We start from the raw sequence: 17924 nt of genomic DNA, 5'->3' as shown, positions 1-17924 counted from the left end.
AAGACACAGCCACGCAAAAACTGCAGCATGTGTACGGCTCCTTATGGGTACTGACATTTTTGGAAGTGCCGGAGCGGAGCGGCGTTCTGGTGCTCACTGCTCTCCGTCAGCACTACACCCCTGTCAGACGAGACATATACCACGTGATGACACGTTAGGCTTGTGTTGTGTTCAAGGACCCTGACCTTGGCCAGGAAAAACAGGCACTCACTTGTTTAATTATTTTGCGGTCTAGATTTCTTTAATTTTTTTTCTTTTTTGCGTGTGTTTATAAATTACCTCGAGGGCCACACCAAATGGTCTCGCGGGCCGTATACGGCCCGGGGGCCGGAGGTGCCCCACCCCTGGTTTACATTATACGGTGTCCTGTTCCTCTTTATTGTGCCTGCTGGCAGTCCCTTTGTTGGCCACCAGAGGGCAGTGTTGTTCTAAATAAAGGCTCCAGCTCTTTGAGAGGAAGAGGATAACATCAGCAGTGAGTCAACTGTTCCTCGGACTGTGGGGCGTGTCCGTCATGCCCCAAAACAGTGTGTACGTGTGGTTGTGTGTGTTCTTCCTGTGTTTCATGTTGGTTTAATATTGTTGCTTCACATGCATTGAATCACACAGTAACTTCAGTTTGTAAAGACCCTTCGATCCAACATCCTTCACATGATCACATCTGTATTTCAGCATTTCCCTCGTCTTGTCTGAACTAGTACCACCAAGTTCTGTGAACATCAAGTAGAAAAAATACTTTACTTGCTGCAGCTCCATGTTTAATTGGCCTACATACAAACGCGAAAACATTTGCTGGTGCCAGCTTTCACTTCGATCAATCATCTGAGCCGAAAGCTTTCTCAGCAGGTGGGGCCACTGAATTTTGTTCCAAGGGGCAGATCCGCGTGAATAATCAGATTCCACAACAGTGCACAACAAAGGACGCAGAAGCACAATTAAAATCGTCGATCCACCCGTGTTTTCAAGATGCCACACAAGAGCAAGAAGAAAGGCCATGGTCACGATAAAGACCACAAGGAGGCGAAAGAAGTAAGTGTTCTCTTTTACTGCACGACGTATCAAGTTGAAAGTGTTTATGGATGCACATTCTTTCCAAAACACCCAAATAACTTCAGATAACTCCGCAATATTTTCCATATGATTGCTGCAAGTAATTTGCAATTCACAAGCGTCACATTTTCTGTGCTTTTTGAGTGTGTGCGACATGAATCAGCAGCATCGATTAACCTGGTCTTGAAGTCAGCATCGATCAATCTGTTGGCAGTGTTTGAACATATTGATGGTCGTGTTTCGGTTGTTTGCATGCCCACATCGCCAAACAAAGATACAACTATGTCACTTTAAACGTTGTATGTGAGTGGTCATGGAAGTGAGGAGGGGGAGTTTATCTGCAGGTGGACTTGATTCTCTATTGTTATTCGGAAGAGCCAGGTCCAGGAGAGGGCTCCAGACAGCCATGTGTGGTAATCATCAGATCAATGTGGGGAGTGGCTGTTTGAGGAGGCATGAGTGAAAATATCCTGCATGCGGTGAGGAGAGAGGGGCAGAGCAGGGTGGAACAAACTTCTTTCAGAGTTTCTCCTCCTGATCTCTCATGGCGTATGCAGCATACTGGATGAGCCTTGTGAGTACATCTGCTACTTCTCTCTCTTTTTGACCCTCTGGCAATTTTCTCTAATCCATTGGCACCAAAAGAGACGCGGCTGCTTTCTTTTTATTGTCGTAAACCAGCAAAACTTGTCTGAAATTGAATCTGCTGCTGAATGCGCGTTAAAACATGTCATAGGCTGCACTAGATATCCCTTTGAATATAAGTTAATCATATTGATTGCTTTGCCCATATTCTGTCACACACGCAGTTTTTATATACCAGGGTGTGTGACTGTTTAAACTGAGATAGGCTTTGACATGCATTTCTGATCAGATCTAAATGTAATGCAGCATTCTGGCTACAAAACAAATTTCAATCTAATGTTGCACATGTTGTAAGATTTTTGTAAGACATTTATTTGAATGACATGCAGTTTTTATTGCTAACAGTTCTACCAAATATAATAAAATGACACATTTGCTGTAAATGAGATGTATTTGGTAGCATTAGATTTACACTAAAAAGCATGAATAGCAACAATTTGACTTGATTTGCAATTTGACTGAACATGAAATACTTTTCATCAGATGTTGTATGAATAAACTACCAACACAATAGTCTAAAGTCATGGCATCCTGTGCAGAACTTCCATTGAATTTATTGGCAACAGATCATTTGGCATGCACAATCTGGTGTTTATTTTGTGTGTTTTTTGTGTGTAGAAAGGAGAGGCTCCTGCCTCCCCACAGATCCATCATAGCGGCAGGTCTTCAAACTCCTATTCCACTGCAGGGTCCTACTATGGCAAGGTACTGACTCCCCTCCTCCTGCTGTAGAAGGATGAATCTCTCAAAATTCAATATAAAAGGGAACTATTACTCACTCAGTTATGTGACACAATGTTAATGTTACTTTTTCGTTTAATTCAAAATGGCTGCTAAACAAACTTTCTTATGTCTATGGTTGAGGATTTCGGACCCAAAAATGGGACCACAGGTCAGAAAAGGAAGAACGTTGTTAAAAACCTGCTTTGTAGTAAATGAGAGTGCGTACCATTCTGAAGTAAATGCTCATTGCTGGATTGAACGCTGTACATGTGAAGGAAGTATTGTGTTTGTCTCCCTCTGCTGAGTGCAAATCCTGAGGAAGTTGCTTGTGCTGACAAGGAGGTGCTGTTAACCCACACTGTTAACATTCCTGATCTTTTTTAAGCCTGGTCTCTGCTATCAAAATGTCTGTGAACATTGTTCGTTTAGTTGCCGTAGTAATCATATGGAAACTATTGCATAACCCTTTATTTTTGGTGCACTTGGAACATTTTTGCAATACTGTGACTCTTATTTGCTCTTGCAAAAACTCCTGAGCTGCTTTTTATCTTTATTAGTAAACGTGTGTGTCTTTACAAGGAATGCTCTACTTCTCCCTACTTTTTCACAGATTATTTTCACACTTTCCCTGTGAGAGCCAACTTTCGTCTGACCTGTTATGTTAATGTAGTGATGTCTTTGGGTTTTATGTGCAAATGGCTAAAGAGTTCCTAATCTTTCATACCTGTCTGTCTAGTGCAGAAACTATGTAATCTCTCTAGTAATCTGATAACAGTGGACGTACCGTGTGAGGGGGTGATGGGCAGTTTGTGTAGATGTCTGCACTGCTGTAGTGAAGATAGTAGTGACTGTAGGACGACATGGGTCTAAATATATAGAAGAGGGACAGATTAGCAGAGGAGTCCAGTTACATATGCTCACTCTGACACTCCATACATGTTTATGAAACATCTGGCATTTCCATTCATATTTAATTTTCTTCTCTCAGGTTTGCTATTTGAAATGTTGAGCTTGCACTATCAGCTGTTCTTGTCACTAAAGAAGAAGATTATTTTTGTGAAAATCTGATATTAGTCATACTAGTTCCTGTAGGTGTTTCTATTAGCAGACATATCTTTCCCAAGGTGCACAAGCTAGTTTTACAGGTTGGGTCATGTGGTACTTCAGATAGGGAAAGGTGTGTCCGTCTGACAGAGGGTGTGCCATGATGTGGAGGCATGTATGCTTGTATGCATGTGTACACACATGTGCAAGCATGAGCCTTTTCAAATGTGTGCTGTACATGCTTTGTTTGTCTTTTTCTATTCATTAGGTAAAGATAGGCAATGCAAAGAAAACTTGTATGACTTACTTCCTTTGCTGTGCGTTGATCAGATGGTACAGAGACAAGGTTTTGAAGTCTATAAACGGGGGCCTCCTAAGACAAAACAAAGACAACTTGTTTTGCCTGCTTTTCCACAAGGTTTCAGAATAGGGGAAATGAATGGGTAGAGGAAAGCGTCAGTGTTCGGGCCACTTGACATTCTGAGCCCTTCTAACGTTTCTTGTATCACTTTGAGCATATGAACGGATTCTGTAACTCCTATATTAGTCTTTGTTTTAAATCATTTTTGGGATGACCTGCTCTAACTTTTAGTTGCTTTGCAGACATACATGGGTGTTGCCATGGTGTCAGTGAGTCTGCTCTGGGCTTCAACTTAATTGTTTACATTTTTGATGTAAAATAAGAGTTCCCGTATACAACGAACCCCTGGATGTACAGATGGTTATCACACACACAAATGGGTTTGGTTTGATTCAAATCAAATGTTTTCTAGGATTTCTGAGATGATTTAAAATATTTATTGCATAGCCCATCAAAGCTGAGAATGTCTACGTTACTGACTGTAAAGACAGATGTGTGTGTGATGTTTATGGGTTCAAGTTGGACTGACCTATGATTCTGAGGTGGATTATGAAGGAGACTGCGGCCAAAGGGCGCCAAGGGGTTCTAAGGAAAGCTATCCTAGAGATGTTCTCACTGCACTTGGCCATCGCTTAAGAAAGCTTTCCTACTGGCACAATCCTTGCATATTGGACCAACACTCACATAACTAGGCTTATTATTCTCTGAAAATCAACTAAACAAGTCTAGAAATTGAAAAATATACAATGGTTCCCAATTGGGTTTGTTCAATAACAACAAATATGTAACTCAGAGCTAGTGGAAGTGGATTGTTTTGAAACCCTGGGCCTGGGTTAACCATTTACTCCCATTATCATATTGCACAAGGATGGTAGAGGTTCCAAGGAATAATATTTAGCATCCTTAAAGCTTTCTATATGGCATGCATAAAGGAAGAGCACACCACTCCACTTGGACATTTAGATATAATAACCGGGAATAACAGGGAAAAGAAAGTTTGGGGCTCTCTGCTGGAACTGCTACCCCCGCGACCCGACCACGGATAAGCGGGAGAAGATGGATGGATGAACCATTTTTTACGTGTGCTGCACAAACAGGAGTGTCAGGTCTGGCTGGAGGAAACTACTCGGCAGTACATGATTTCCATTTTTTGCTGAGGTGTGCTACTAAACACCTTTAAGTGAATAAAGGATCAGACTTATTCCATCACAGTGACTCACTCAACGACTGCATTGTCGGCACACCCCACCCAAAGGGCCGCTCTAATCCACCCAAGTCATTGGGGAGGAAGAAGCCGCAGAGGTATGAATGGAATTGCATTTTGCACTTGCATTGCTTTTCCTTTAAATGACATGAAAACGCCAGCCATGGATACACCTGAATATACCTTATCCACATATTCTTCTTGTGTATACGGTTGTTCAGACGATACTGCTGTATTCCCCCTTCTGTAGATTGTTGTTCAATTAAAGTCCGAAGTATTCATTTTGGTGATAAAGGATGAAAGATAAATGTTCTGAAAGCCAACACCCATAAGCCTTTGGCCTCAGTGAATCCATTAGTGTTGTTTTCTTTAAACACTCCCTACATTCTGGTTTCACAAATAATTGTCTTGCTGCCAATCCGGCTGTTATAAAACAACGAAATCCCCATCCATTTGCTACAGATAACAGTCTATCATTGGCTCACCCGGTGCCTATCGGTTCATAGTTCTGACCTGTTGACCAGATGTTGAAACACCCAGGGCTTTATCAATATATGTCTGTATGTCCCTGTTATTATCGTCAGGGGTTGATGATATCTGACAGAGAAAGAGTTGAAAGTTCTCGGCTCAGACTTGTTTTCTCTCCGAAGACAGTTGACGCAGATGTAATATAAAACTAAAGTCTGGCCCCTCCCTTTATTCTCATCGGCAATTAGGCAGCCATGGAGGGTGGTTGCAAAATCCTTTATAACTGCGTGTACATAAGAAGCCAGTGTGTACACAAAGTGTCTCTATGCCTGTGTGTGCTCAAGGCATGTATACCATCACACATCTGGGTGTGCTTGTTGATAAGCAGCACTAAAATTGTCCCAATACACTGCAAAAAAAAGTTGTACACACCTAACGGGGCGTATTTTTAAGCATGTGTGCCCTTGTATCTGCTTCCTAGAGAAGCTCAGATGTGGCCCCTCATCAGGTGGGTGTCAGTCCACGGTCAGCTCCCTTCCCTTTATAGCCCAGAGAGTTACGGCCTCTTGTGACATATCCACATATGAGGCTAACCCCCCCCCCCTCTGCCCTCTCTGCTCCCAGACCACGCCTCCCCTCCGCTCTCTCCACCCTCCCTCTCCCTGTGAGTTGGAAACATGCTGCAAGCTGAGAGACAAGGCAGAGGCTGACAGACATAACGCTCACACACAAACACACGCTCGGAGGCACTTTCAGCCAACATGGGCCAGATATTGACCTGGATCCGAGGCCCACGGGACGGCCAGGCCCTGCAGGATGTGGCCGTGGAGGAGCAGGTGTGTGCGCGCAATTGTGTTGTCTGTGTGTTAGTGCCATGTTATTCTAAACAACTAATCCAAAGTATCCACGTGTGTGTTTTTGTGTTGTTGTAAGTCAGCCTGCAAGTAAAATGCTATATGTTGTTGCTTTATGTTGTTGTTCAAGTCGAGTTTGAGCTGCACAACTTATAGGGGAAACACACATAAGGAGGAAAACTGTCTTGGCTCTTATCCAAGTCAGACCTTCCCTCCCGCTCTCTCCCTCTCTGTCTCTCTCTCTGTCTGCTGGAATGTGAGGCTGCTGGTCGGCCTTTGCGAGTTTAGTTTGAGTTGTGTAGTGAGATATTAAACCAAGGCTGGGACAAGGCCTACCTTGTTTACAACCTGTTGCTACAAGTACCAACCACAGGGGAAATTATAGATCACTGTATGTGGTGATTTGGGAAAGAGTATGGGTGTCCTAGTTTTGCTTTCATGAACAAAAACATGAAGTTATTGTTCTGGACAGGGGTTTCGACTTCATAGGTCTCACCCAAATACCGTTCTCCTGTGATAATCCACAGATGGAGCAATATGAAAGGGTGTGTAGCTAGGAGAAGCTTAAGAGCCTTTTTTTCTGTGCACAACTAGGAATTGCATGTAGCGTGCTGTAGTTCATATCCTGTAACCTCATCTTTTAATACTTTTTCTCATGTCGTGCAGAGAAAGTGACTGATATTTTGGCAGGCCTTCATCCTGATGTCAGGGCTTTGTTATCAGGGCTGTGTCAGTTGGCTCTGACTCACTATGTGTTAAAGGTTAATATGGAAAAGCCTGAGCACAGATAGGCTTCAGATTTGTGGTGGGAGTTTTTTTGTGTGTGTTTTGGGCTGGAAATGCTCAGCCCATGGTTGCAGCAGTCTGCCTCCCCCACCACTTACAGTGAGACTGACAGGAAATGACCGCTGAGGAAACACATTCGGCTGGACATGCAGTGTAAAGTCTAAAAATGTTGGGGAGATTATAAAGTGTGAGAGCACACGAGCTGAGTAATTGTTTTATAGATCGGTTTTGACATTTGAGACCCTAGTGTTTTCGTTGCTGTGATACAGTTGAGAAATATTTCCACACTGCAGTGGATTCATAATTGATTTATTATGTACATTATGTACTATTAAAACATTATTAAAAAACCAACGGAAAACAGTCTCCAATATCTCTGAACTTATCAGTATTGTAAGAATGTCAATCCATTATCTTTTAAGTGTATACGCACAACTTCTATTGCACATCTGTCCCTCCATGGTTTCATATCCAGATGTATCTTTTATTTCTTCCCCTTTATTTGTGGGGTTTTCTTGGGAGTTTTTCTGATGTGATGGTCTAAGGACAGTGGGTGTCTTATGCTGTAAACACTGTAAAGCCCCCTAAGACTAATGTGTAATTTGTGATATTTGGCTGTATAAAGAACATTTTATATATTGAATTAGATTGGTTAACAACACTGCTTTAGTGCAGTTATAATATTTGTAGATTCCTTTCCTTAGGTTAAAGTAGCAATAGCACAGTGTAAAATGAGTTATTTACAAATACATTTCAAAATGACTTGCTTAAAGCAGGTATAATAGCAGTTAAATAGTTTTCTATGTCACAATATGACACTAGTAGAAGTTTTGCTAATAGTTTTTGGCCTGCAGGAGATTTCCCCCAAAATCTGCTGCCCAACATTATTTACATCATCGGTTTATTATTAGCATTATTACAACTGGAACTAATGCTAACTCCCTAATGTGGGCTTACTGTTTGTTTTCTGAATCGTTTTCCGGCAATATAAACAAGAACATTTAGCAGCCAAATCAATGTTTCCCTGGAAAAAGTATATTTTAGCATAAATAGGAAATACTTAAGTATGTCAAAATGAATCTCAAGCACACACATAGATAAAGATAATGTTTGTTTTTCATTATTTACGCATAAAGCACACAGTTTGACCCCAGTATGAAAACAGTGTTTAAGTCCACCGTCAGGAAATGACAATTCAACAATGTCCCTCTGATGCAAACCAGCTGGAGCCAGGGTCATGCAGTTTACTGACGTAATGTCACAAGGTGCCTGGATGCTCAAGTTCAAATGTCGTACACAGCCTCAACTATAACTCTGCTATTTTGATCCACATAATCAACGCTTCTGAATGCAAACAAAAACAAAATGTTTCAAATAGTCTAAAGCAGCAGGACATTAGCTGTATTGATGATATGCTTCATTATGTGGCACAACCCTCAGGCTGGTTGTGTGTTTGTGCCAGAAAGAGAGGGAGAGCCGTTGTGTACATGTTAGCATAAATACATAAGAATTTCTAGGTTTGTTTTTAAATGTTGGTGTTTATCCAGTTGCCACCCTGTGTGTTATTTGCCAGCGCACATCGTGACATGTCAGATTTCTCACTTCACTGTTAGCTTGACGAGAGTTCACTGCTTCTGTCATGTCGGTTATATAAAATCAGAGTTTCAAGGCCTCTGGGCTCACCTGTGCTTCAGCGAGGCGTTGTTGTTCAGCACTTAACTTAGTCCGTTTACATCTGCCATACTTCAGGAAAAGCTAATGCTAGTAGCCACATGATGTTTGTCCTGACACGTTAGACTAGCAGGTAATGAAGTCCCAGCTGCCTGGCGCTTACTGGAAATTGTAATGTGATAGATGAGTAAGCTTCTTGGTATTGCTTCACAAAAACACATGAAAGTGGTAGGCTCAAGTTAATGATGACATGTAAGGTTGTGATAACCATGAGTTGAAATTGCTGACAAGTCTCAACTATATATTGATGTAATTGTGGCACCAAAGATTTATTCTTTCTATCCTGTAAAGTGAGGCATAGGGTTGTTGGTTTATTTAATTAGCATATGTCGAAAATGGGTAAAAAGATACGTACGAGAAATGGAAAATATAAAAATGAGAATAGGCCCTATTATGCTATTCTTCCGAATTCCCCATTTCGGAATATTATAGGTTTTTGTGCATGTAAATGGTCTGCAACGGCTGAAATTCCTACGTTACTCTCCCACACACTCCTCCTGCCTGAAACGCCTCCATTGGACGCCTGTGTTTACTTCCATAACAGTGTCATCTATATGTAATGTTGCGCTGCTGCGGGGCGGGACATCTCCGAGTAGTTGACTAATCACAACAGAGGCAGCTAACCAATCAGAGCAGACTTGGCTCTGGTTTGAGGCAGAGGGTGAAAAGAGGTGCTGCAGCACAGGCAGTGTGAGAAAAATAAACAGCTTTTTAAACATTAAAGCATGGAGACATGTCACAGTTGGGAGAAAAAAATACATATATGAACCTGACATTTGAATAGTAGGGCCCCTTTAATAGCTCGGAACAGTAATGTTTTGATCAATAGTCATGTAATGGGGGGAATGTGTATTGCCTGTGTATACTGTACTTCAAAGTGACAGTCTGCTGGTAATGCCATAATGTATGTACGGTGCTAAAATAAGACGTGGACATACAGCAGAAACAAAGGACAGCTATACAGTTGCACGTGGAATGAGGAAGAGAAGGATAGTTTTATTCATTTGTCACTCTTGTTGTTGAGGATATGGAGGAACTGAAGTCACCGGTCAGCTTTCTGATAAACAGAGTACTGTTCACCCACCGACTCTCGTGCCTCAGATTTACAACCATCTCATCTATACTCGAACGCACCATAAGTAAATAACCTCCACCTTAAATTGCATAACTACACTGTATGGCACCCCTGACAAATGTAAATAAAGACAGTCTTTGTAAAGGAATCCTCTGCTCAAGTTAGAATCGAGTCTCAACAAGCTGATTAATACACTTTACTGGCTGACCAGACAATAGAAAAACACATTGAACAAAAACACTATTGTTTGTTCTGCAAATAATACAGAATATGTGCTAGAGATTTGCTAGCTGGTCTCTAAATATATAGCAGGTATATCAGACTGGTAGACCATAGAATGTACCAAACAAATAAAGGGAGAACAAATATATTTTAAAAATGCATTATTTATGCATTTTGGAGAGAAAGATTGTGATAGAAAGTAACTTTTAGGTAAATACAGGACATTCTCTTTTTTTATTGAAAGAATATTATGTTTCTGGTTAGCAATTTAAGATGCAAGAATGGTCTTGGAGTTGAATTACTACGACCAGTTAAAAGATAAAATAAGAAAATAAAATGTTTTATTGTTTAGACAACCCCCGATGGGATCTAAGATTGCATTTTGGCCAATGCATCGTTCCACTTGCTCTCTCACAAACTGATTACATACATGCAACCAAAGCCTGTTCACATTTGATTGGTTAAACGGAAACTAGAATCCCTCAAATACCAACATCTACTCACCTCGCGTACAGGTTCTGCTTTCATATTCATAAATCTGTCACATTTATTTTACAGTGATTACTGTCTCTCTTAAAGGAGAAGTAGTTTGGTTTGACAAGTTAATGAACCCTGGTTCCGCCTGTTATCTACAATACTGCATGATCTTGATGCGTTAGTGCATTTGGTGACAGGTTTATCTTTTGATCATTTAAAAGCTTCCCTTTAATAAGTTCATATAGAGTACACAGTGTCTGCTACTGTTGTCAATCAGACCTGTTGTCAATCAGCTACTGTTGTCAATCAGACCTGATTCACGCCCTCTGTGACTGGATCCTGAACTTCCTGATGGACAGACCCCAGGCAGTGCGGGTGGGAAACATCACATCCTCCACCCTGATCCTCAACACCGGTGCCCCTAAAGGCTGCATGCTCAGCCCTCTCCTCTACTCCCTGTTCACTCACGACTGCGTGAACACACACTGCTCCAACACCATCGCAAAGTTTGCTGACGACACGACCGTCATCGGCCAGATCACAGACGGCGACGGCGTAGGAGGTCGGAAAACTGACATCTTGGTGCCAGGATAACAACCTCCATCTCAACGTCAGCAAAACAAAGGAGCTGATTGTGGATTACAGGAAGCAGCAGGGAGAGGGAGACGCCCCCATCGCCATCAATGGGACTACGGTAGAGAGAGTCAGCAGCTTCAGGTTCATCGGTGTCCACATCACTGAGGACCTGACATGGACTCTTCACACCACCACCATCACCAAGAAAGCTCGACAGCGGCTCTTCTTCCTCCGCAGGCTGAGGAGGTTCAAAATGGATTCCAGGATACTCTGCAACTTCTACAGGTGCACCATAGAGAGGATCCTGACGGGCTGCATCACGGCCTGGTACGGCAGCTGCACCGCCCTTAATCGTAAGCCTTTACAGAGGGTGGTGAAAACTGCAGAGAACATCACCAGGACGGAGCTGCCATCCATGGAGGACCTTTACTCCCAGCGGCTTAGGAAGAAATCTCTCAGGATTATAAAAGACCCCAATCACCCCAGCCACAAACTGTTCAGTCTGCTGCCGTCTGGCAGGCGTTACCGCAGCATCCGGACAAAAACCACCAGATTCAGAGACAGTTTCATCCCACAGGCAATAAGACTGTTAAACACCTGAACTGTTTAAACAATTTCATAACATTCATCTGCTACTTAGTAATTATTGATCTATTTATCTAATATATCATTCCAATAGCTTGCATATATTATATATATATATATATATATCGTATATATATCGTATATATATCGTATATATATATATATATATATCGTATTGCACTATTCCACTTTTTTAAAACTATTTTTATTTTTGTATTACTTTTAATATAGTATATTTTAATATTGTTTTAATATTGTCTGCTTATCTGTATTATTGTGTTGCATTGTTGGAGAAGCCTGTGACCTAAGATTTTCAACGACGTAATTACTCTGTAGCTATGTTAGTTTGACAATAAAGAACCTTGAACCTTGAACCTCCTTCATCTATCTAAATTCGACCAGTTCAGTGTGTTTTCAATGTGAAATGTTTTTTTACTACGATCTCTTGCCAGGAAAGTAAACACAACCAGTCCAGAGTTATTTCCCACAGACTTAGAACACGTACTGCCTCCCACTTAGAATTTGCCTGTGAGCCCCGAGAAACAGTATCAGAAATTCAGATTAGAAACCCACTCCTTTTCCAGTTCCACATCTCTGATTGGTCCATCGCTCTGGGTGGGTGGGTCCAGTGTCTGCTTTAGATCATTAGTTGTCAACAAAGATAACCAGGGGTTACCAAGTAAGGCGTTTGGATCCAGTGCAAGCATGCATCAAACATGCCAGCTTTGTCTCACACACACAAACACTCACACAGAATCAAAGACACACAAGCAAAGGCTCTGGTGTGTGTTATTGGAGTCAGTTGGGGCAAAGCTGTCAAGGAAGATGTATAATGAAAGGTCACAAAACAGCCACAAATAGTTCTGCCAGGGAGATGCTAGGGCAGGGGTTGTGCAACAAGGTGATGAGTTTGCCTTTTGTCCTTTTTAAAGATGTCTGCATTAAGCAATAGGGTCAGAGGAATTTAGAAACAACACTTATTTTGAAAGGAAAATACTAAGCTGATAACCTTTATCTTGAATTATCCAAATGTAAGCCTTTAAACAAGTCATTCATGTTCAGAAATGCTTCATAAAAGAAATACATGATTTTTTTTTTATGGTGCAGCCAAAGTTCATTTATACGGAGCCCCTAAAGCAGTGGTTCTCAAACTTTTTCTGTCAGGCCCCCCCTTTGGAGAAAAAAAAAAAGTCGGGCCCCCCCAACACACATAGTCAGGCTCAGTGGCGGCGCCAGAGACTTCTTTTGGGGGTGCTGTGGGGTAGCTTGACGTTTCATAGAGGGTGCTCAAACATTTAGGGTTTCCCATTAATGTACCGGTCGCTACAGTGGAATTTTCTACTGCAACACTCTCCACACGCATATACACAGTGTTCCCGCAACTGTTACAACGAAGGCTCGATAATCAGCTCACGGCATATAGGTGTAAGCAGGGGTAAAGTGCTATTTTTATAGGTGGTGTGTGGACACATTGAGAGCAAAATGAAGAGATCTATGGATACCTCTCAACACCCAGATGAAACGGAACTGTAAACAGATTTACTTTTTCTTTCTGGATATTTTACAAATCACCCTTTTTAAACTTTATTCTTTTTTTAATATCATATAGTATTTCATACCTGTTTTTCATTTATTCTCTTATTTTTGTATAACTATAATGATCATATAAATGTGTGCCTCGGAAATAATTGTTTACATTAATGGTGACCAAAACGTTTTAGACCCACTGAGATAACAATGAAAGAGTCCTTTAGTTCACTGAGTCTCTCAGTCTGACAGGAGAGGACTCTCCTCCACTTTGTTGTTGAAAAACTCCTTATATCCGTTAGCGTAGCTCGCTAGCACCAGAAGCTAAGAACAACGATCTCCGGTACCGGTGCGCTCTCGCTCTCTCGCGCGCACACAAAATGGCTCGTTCCACACACACAGAGACCCAGACGTAATAGTACTGTACTGTATCATATTATTTTCGAATCAATAATTTTTTTAATTATGATTTTTTTTTTTTTTTAAATCTTTTTTTTTTTTTATATAACCATTTTTCCTCCTGGTCTTTCGCGCCCCCCCTGGCGTGCCTCTGCGCCCCCCAAGGGGGGCGCGCCCCACACTTTGAGAACCACTGCCCTAAAGGGACATGAAAAAAAAAAGAGAGAGAAAAAAAGAAGTCGGGATAACGGATTAAGAGACAGAAAAAAAATATATGAGAAAAAAAAATAAAGTCAGGATAACGGATTAGTTTCTCGTGCGCACGAGAAACTAATCCGTTATCCTGACTTAATTCTTTTTTGTTAAGAAAGTTACCGATGCGCCAAGGAGGAAGTGGAACACACAGGAGACAACCCTTTCATTGCAGACTGTTATGTTTACGTGGGGAAATGACAGTGCATACATTATTTGAGATATATTTCGAACTCAGACTTAATTTTATGGACATTTCGACCAGGGGCGTAGAGCTATTTGTTTAAGCACCGGATTGGCAAAACAGGAGAGTCTGTAAACCAGTGTGCTTTGATCTATGAATTAATGTCCTATACCTGCTGCCGCAGCTGTTTTAAAGGGAAACACACACACACACACACACACACACACACACACACACACACACACACACACACACACACACACACACACACACACACACACACACACACAATGTTTAGCAAAGGAAAAAACAGGAGGTTTTAATTAGTGATGACTTAAATCTACATTATGCTAAGAATTATTTTTTTCCTGCATAATTAAAGTGCAGACACATGTGGCACACATACAGTGCAGGCCAGTCTTATCCATGCAGCAAACACAACATAGTGATACATGAGTTCAGAGACAGAGACACAGTGAGCCCACGCAGCAGTTTCAGATAACATCTACACAATCCTCCATTCATTTTCATCCAAGTGTTATGAGTAACTTTAAACACAGGGGGGTGCTCTTCTCTAAAACCCTTCCTGCCCATTTTCACATGTTTTTGATGTGGCGTGCTTTATCTGAGCAGTAGTTACAAGTTTAGGAGAACTATCAACAAATCAATCCTCTGCGTGTGCTTAGAGGGTACAGTTCACACTGCTATGTTTTTTCTTAAATTCCTTCACAACTGTAAGCCATTGTCCAGTTTCCTGTCTGGTCCTTTGTGTCTAGGGGATACTTTGTCCAGTTGTAACAACCAGAGAGAAAACATGTCTGAACTTGTATCAATGGTCACCTTGTTCATGGTGCAACTGTGTCTTTCTTCAAGTTAAACATACTTGAATTTTTCTCTATTCTGGCTGTGTTTTTGCACTTCATGTGATCTAATCCCCCTCCCTCTCGTCTTTTCTTTCCGCACGCACGCACGCACGCACACACACACACACACACACACACACACACACACACACACACACACACACACACACACACACACACACACACTGTTGTTAGAGTAGCTCTGCTCTAGATTCCTAAGCAGTGAGTCTGTCAGACACACCCAAACTCTGCCAACAGCTCTGCTGCAGCAAATCTACTTCTGCCTCATCGTCAGTGCTTCATCCTTCAACTCTTCCTCCGCTAAAACTCTTCCTGCAGATATCTTAATGTAGGCCATCATGTCTGTTATCAAACTGCAATATCCGTCCTCTCAAAAGCCCGGCCTGACTATGCATGAAGTTTCCCTAAAGTAGACTTCTTTATTTTGTTCTGGCAGTCATTGGCAGTGGGTTGGTCTCTGTGTCCTGCTGCTGTCCAATCTGATGTAGCCGGCTCTGCTGCTTGTGGCTGGGAGGTGGAGTCAGATCAGGCTTTTTGTGCCGCTTCCATGAAGGCGGAGCAGCAAGTTTTTCCGCTTCTGGGCGTGTGTGTTTATATGTGTTAAATTCATGTGTGCGTGTGTTTGACATACAGCGATCCTCATTGGGAATATAAGGTGAAGCGTAGTATACACAGCATCTTGTATAGAGGAGCCTGCATCACACTTATGGTATGTAACTGGACTGCGTTTACCCTTCTTTATCCTTTTGTCTGTTTGTGGAGGGTCTTCCTGTTTGACTGATGCCTACCGATATCATTTTGATGGCTGTGGTTACTGTCTGACAGTGACAGGCTGGTTTTTCATGCGTTGTCATCTGACAGCCATGTTGTGTCAGCGTGAGGCAGGTGATAAGGATCGATCTGGCTGCCTCTTGAATTTTGAATGCGAAGTTGAGGAATGTTGGCAGAAGAGTAAATATGACTGTGTTATTGTTGCTTTTATGGAACCCGAGAGCAGTTGTCTCCAAGGTAACGATGAAATAAACAGCAAATAATCATCTGCACATACTGAGGGATGATGTACCAATGTTTATTAATAGTTAATATGTCTTCAGTGTCTGACAACAAGTCTTGAAATGTGTCTTTAAACAAAAGTATCTAATGTTACCCAGACAGGACGAAGCACTCAGAGGTTTTGCTTAAGTTAAAGTATCAACGCCACAGTTTAGAAACACTTTGTTGTTAGTCTAAAAGTGGCAAAAGTCGTTTTGGCATTAAAATATACTTAAAGTACTTGAATGGCCTGTTTCAGAGTCATAGGTATTATATTACTGGATTTAAAATGAGAGAATCCTTTTGGTGTTCATCACTTTGTTGTTGCAGTGTTAGGGGTCTCATTTTAACTCATTTGTATACTGCTAAATACTTTCATCAACAGTAACACATCATCATTTATTTGTTGATTTATATTTTGCCTTTATAATCTGTAACTGAAGTATATACCATAACTGAAGTATCAAATAAATGTAGCGGGATGAAAAGTACAATATTTGCTTGTCAATTGAAAAGAAGTAAAAGTATTAGGTAGCATAACATGGATATACTATAAGGGCCTGAACATTGTTTTTCATCAACATGTGAAAACATGGTTTGATGCTTATTGATGAAGTCAGTTAGTTTGCATGTGATGGACAAATAAGAAACAATTGCTTTTAGTTTTATCCTCTTGAATTTTGTCAACAATGCATGTTAGTTTGCAATACAAAACTATTACATTCAAACCAAACACAGATAAGGAAAATATATTCGCCCTTTAGAGATTGAAGTTTAATACAGTGTGATAAACAATATTTAAAAACTCCTTTTTAAAGGATCATATCAAAAGTAGGCCTACTATGCCTTCATATGATCATAAATAGTATTGATAGCCTACAGGTAGACAATTACAGTATTTGTTAAATGACACAACTCTTGACTTTAAACAGCTGTCTGTTTGCTCTCAAAATCTTCCCTACAGCAATTACCCTCATGCAGCTCTTCCCTGAAACTCCAAACAGCAGCTAGTTTCAATGTCTTTCGCACTTCTGCTCCACATTTTTCCATTGTAACGCAAACTGCAACTTTCGCACCACTTGGCCTGAGGTGATCTCCCTTCTGACCATTCAGACGGTGTTGCCAGTTCTATTTTGAAGTCGTAGCACAAGCTAAGGAGCTGCTTCCAGTCACATTCACATGTGCGTGTCTGTGGTTTGTTTGGGTGGGGCCCAGCATTAGTCATCAGTTTTCAATACAGGCACAAGCTACTGGCTGAATCGCTGTTGTGGGGTAAGGCCTGGATATACGGCATTGTTTCTTTTCTATAACGAAAATGTTTCGCATGTCAGAGATCAGGTCCCACAATGGTGTGATGTTACTGTATTGCCGGCATTATACCCGTCTCAAACTCCACAAGGACTAAAATGGCAAAACCTTGAGCGCACCGAGAGTTTCTGTCTGAGATGACGTATCAAACTGAACAAATGCCAGTTTGAAATGAGCAGTGATTTCAGATGGCGCTCTGCTGCCATCATACACACTCGAGGATCATGCGTCTATTTTGATCACGCTCTTCATGTCAGTGTCCTGTTCCTAACCCCGTCGCTCAGTGTTGTCCTCGCTGTCAAAGCTATCTGTCCATAAGCATGCAGGGTGTGTGTGAGTGTGTGTGTGTCCTGTGTCTCACCACAGGAGATGATATGGTCAACTCTATCCAAAAACTGTTTAGCAGATGTTCAAAACGTATCTGAGTAGCTTTCCGCCTGTCAGTCACATAAACACTTGGCTGTTTTCTGATAACTGTCACTGTTAAAACTATTGACTTATTGCTCTATGGGTAAAGACTGCAATAGATTTATATTT

General features: G+C 41.4%; 1 protein-coding gene and 1 long non-coding RNA gene across 51 annotated transcripts in view; one reads left to right on the top strand and one right to left on the bottom strand.

Moving 5' to 3' along the window:
- Positions 1–738: 738 nt before the first annotated feature.
- The window catches only part of cast (calpastatin), a 48497-nt gene continuing 31311 nt past the window's right edge, over positions 739–17924 (top strand). For 25 of the 50 annotated variants that reach the window (XM_034239667.1, XM_034239663.1, XM_034239647.1 and 22 more), the window contains exons 1-2: positions 1366–1624; positions 2314–2400. In XM_034239667.1, the coding sequence (XP_034095558.1) occupies positions 1595–1624; positions 2314–2400 (117 nt within the window). In that variant the 5' untranslated portion in view covers positions 1366–1594. Of the gene's footprint in view, positions 1030–1365; positions 1625–2313; positions 2401–6119; positions 6332–15602; positions 15757–17331; positions 17352–17924 lie in introns of those variants that run through there. The other 25 variants (XM_034239668.1, XM_034239652.1, XM_034239635.1 and 22 more) reach the window with 11 other exon arrangements.
- On the bottom strand, positions 2212–8899 carry LOC117561941. The gene is made up of 4 exons (XR_004571462.1): positions 8819–8899; positions 3770–3835; positions 3203–3284; positions 2212–2421 (listed from the first exon to the last, which is right to left on the bottom strand). It is a non-coding gene; the product is annotated as an uncharacterized LOC117561941 (long non-coding RNA).

Source organism: Gymnodraco acuticeps, unplaced genomic scaffold, assembly GCF_902827175.1.
Source record: "Gymnodraco acuticeps unplaced genomic scaffold, fGymAcu1.1, whole genome shotgun sequence".
In the NCBI taxonomy this organism is placed as follows: Eukaryota; Metazoa; Chordata; class Actinopteri; order Perciformes; family Bathydraconidae; genus Gymnodraco; species Gymnodraco acuticeps.
Note: the sequence above shows the minus strand (reverse complement) of the source record. Positions and strands in the feature narration are given on the sequence as shown.